At 45.4% G+C, this 2,702-nt stretch overlaps 1 gene segment (V, D, J or C); it reads right to left on the bottom strand.

The window, feature by feature from the left end:
• Positions 1-1,175: 1,175 nt before the first annotated feature.
• LOC132818623 (immunoglobulin kappa variable 3D-15-like) lies at positions 1,176-1,925 on the bottom strand. The segment is given in 2 exon segments: positions 1,176-1,689; positions 1,858-1,925. Coding segments are annotated over 2 exon segments (432 nt in total).
• Positions 1,926-2,702: the final 777 nt, after the last annotated feature.

The raw sequence follows: 2,702 nt of genomic DNA, 5'->3' as shown, positions 1-2,702 counted from the left end.
GAGGAGAGACCACAGATTGAAAGTAATTGGTAAAAGAAACAAAAGTGGGATGAAGAAAAATATTTTCAGCCAGTGGGTGGTTAAGGTGTGGAATGCGCTGCCTGAGAGTGTGGTGGAGGCAGCTTCAATGAAACATTCCGAAGGGAATGAGACTGTTATCTGAAAAGGAACAATGTGCAGGGTGACAGGGAGAAGGCAGGAGAATGACACTCAGTGTATTGCTCATTCGGAGAGCTGGTGCAGACAGGATGGGTGGAATGGCCTCCGTGTGCACTGTTACAATTCTGTGATTGTGTGATTGAGCAGAGTTAAAGCTGGGAGAGGTGGGAGCTCAGTGTCTCACTGTGCTGCTGCTGCTGCTGCTGCTGCTGCTGCTGAGGTCAGTGAGATCAGAGACTGGGACAGGGAGCCAGAGCTCACATCAAACTCTGCCCCGTGTCCGTCACACTGAGACTGGCAGGAGGCTACTCACTGATTTCACTCCATGCTGCAGGAATGGGACCACAGGCTGCAAATGGACAGAGCTCCTCCACACGGTGAGTAAAACTTACTGACTTATATCTTGCTGCTTAAAGAGAGCAATGGAACTAAATAAATACAGCTAGACACCCTGTTAGACACAGTGCTCCTCAATCAATTATTTCATTCACTGCAGCTTCTCACTAACACCTTGAACAATTCAGCATTTGTATTTTAGAAATTGTGTTTCAGTATTGACAGGGTTAATAACAGAGGATTGAGGTTTACTTACTCAGTCTGAGCTTGGTTCCTTTACCGAACGTGTACCACAGTGAGAGCACCCAGTGCAGAGGCTGTACAAAAACCTTAGCTCTCTGCTTCCCTCTGTCACTCTCACCCTCTTCCTTTCTCTCTCTGTCACTCATTCACTTTCACCTTCTCCCTGTCCCCCTTTGTCTGTCACTTACTCTCACCTTCTCACTGTCTTTCTCACTGTCACCTATGTCTTTTATCTCTGTTTTTCTCAAACTGTTTCTCTCTTTCTGTTGAGTCCCTGTCTCTCTGTCTGGGCTGTGTCCAGCTGGGTTTGGGAGGTTTGTGAACTTTATTTTTCACAGTTCACCCTTGCAGTTGCTCTTCACATGTGCTTATATGTTTAATAAGGAAACTTGAGGCTTTAAGTGAGCAGTGAATACCACAGGGACTGAATAGTGACAAGCCTGGCATGGAGCTAATTTGTTAAGTTTTGTTTATATATAACTGTGACTGTGTGTTCATTATTATATATTATGTATGGTGGTGGGATGTGTCAGGGCAGGAGGTGGGACTTTGTGTCCATTATTATATATTATATATAGCAGTGGGATGTGTCAGTACAGGCAGTGGTGCTGTGTGTATTGAGGTTTTTGTATGGCTCTGTATCACTGTGCCAAGGCCAGCTCCTACTTTGCTGACAGTAATAGTCAGCAACATCCTCATTCTGAACGTTGGTGATTGTCAGGGTGAAGTGTGTGATGGACACTTCTGTCCCGGTGAATCTGTCGGAGACTCCTGTGTTTCGTATTACTGCATTGTAGATCAGGAGAGAGGGTTTCTGTCCTTCTCGCTGCTGGAACCATTCAACATCAGTCGTGGCACTCTGACTGGATTTACAGGTGAGTGTTGCGGTCTGGCCCAGTCCCACTGACAGCACCGGGGGAGACTGGGTCATGATGATGTCTCCGCTGATACCTGAGGGGTCAGAGAGAAACACAGTGAAATCAGAACTTTCAAAAAAAGAGCATGTCAAATGAGAAATTGTTGAAGACACTGAGCATTTTCCCTTCAATCACAATCTGTGGAACTGAAGTAAAATGGAGGGCTAAAGATTCAGGTTGGAAGGAGAGATTGCTGATGTACCTGCGATGCAGAATGCCAGGGGCCAGACCAACTCGATGTGTGAAATCATGGTGTGTGCTGCTGTCCCTGTGCCTGGTTCCTGATAAACTCTCCCTTCACTGGGCTCTGCTTTATAAAGCTGCAGCCTGTGAGAGTCTGACTGGGTGTTCCTCAGTATGTAAATGACATCGGGCAGAGAGAGCCACGTCAGCCTCCACACTTCCTCTTCTCTCTCTCTCTCTCTTTCTCTCTCTCTCTCTCTCTTGCTCATCCTTCCGAACTTTCTCCATCCCTTTTCCATTTTCTCTCTTTCTCCCCTTTCTCTTGTATATATTCTGTCATTCATTGACTTACTCCCTCTTTTTCTATTCCATTTCCGACTCTGTCCTCTCCCAATTATATAACCACTTATATCTTTCCCTTTTTCCATGTGTGTTTGACACTCTGTTTATCTCCCTTTCCTTCTGTGTTGGTTGATCTCTCTCTCTCTGTCTCTTATCATCTGTTGGTCTCCTTCACTTATCTATCTACCTGTTTCCTCACTTGTTCTCTCCTCATACCCTCAATCTCTCATTCTCTCATTCTCTCTTTGTTTATGTCCCTCCCTCCTGTCACTCTCTAATTGATCTCTATAGCAGGCGCTATTCTGGTATATTGGAACACTGAGTCCTGGGGTAGCTGTTAAATGCCTTGTCCTCTCACTCAATCTCACAATGTGAACCTCTCTCTCTCTCTCTCTCTCTTTCTCTTTGTGTGTTTTCTGTCCCTCTCTCAATCAGAAGCTCAATGACATGAACAGCATTAAACAAATCTATCCAGGTCATCAATGATCTAACAATACTAATCCCAGCTTGGCATTGAGGGAG

This window comes from Hemiscyllium ocellatum, chromosome 9 (assembly GCF_020745735.1).
Source record: "Hemiscyllium ocellatum isolate sHemOce1 chromosome 9, sHemOce1.pat.X.cur, whole genome shotgun sequence".
In the NCBI taxonomy this organism is placed as follows: domain Eukaryota; kingdom Metazoa; phylum Chordata; class Chondrichthyes; order Orectolobiformes; family Hemiscylliidae; genus Hemiscyllium; species Hemiscyllium ocellatum.
This window is presented reverse-complemented; position numbering and strand designations above follow the sequence as displayed.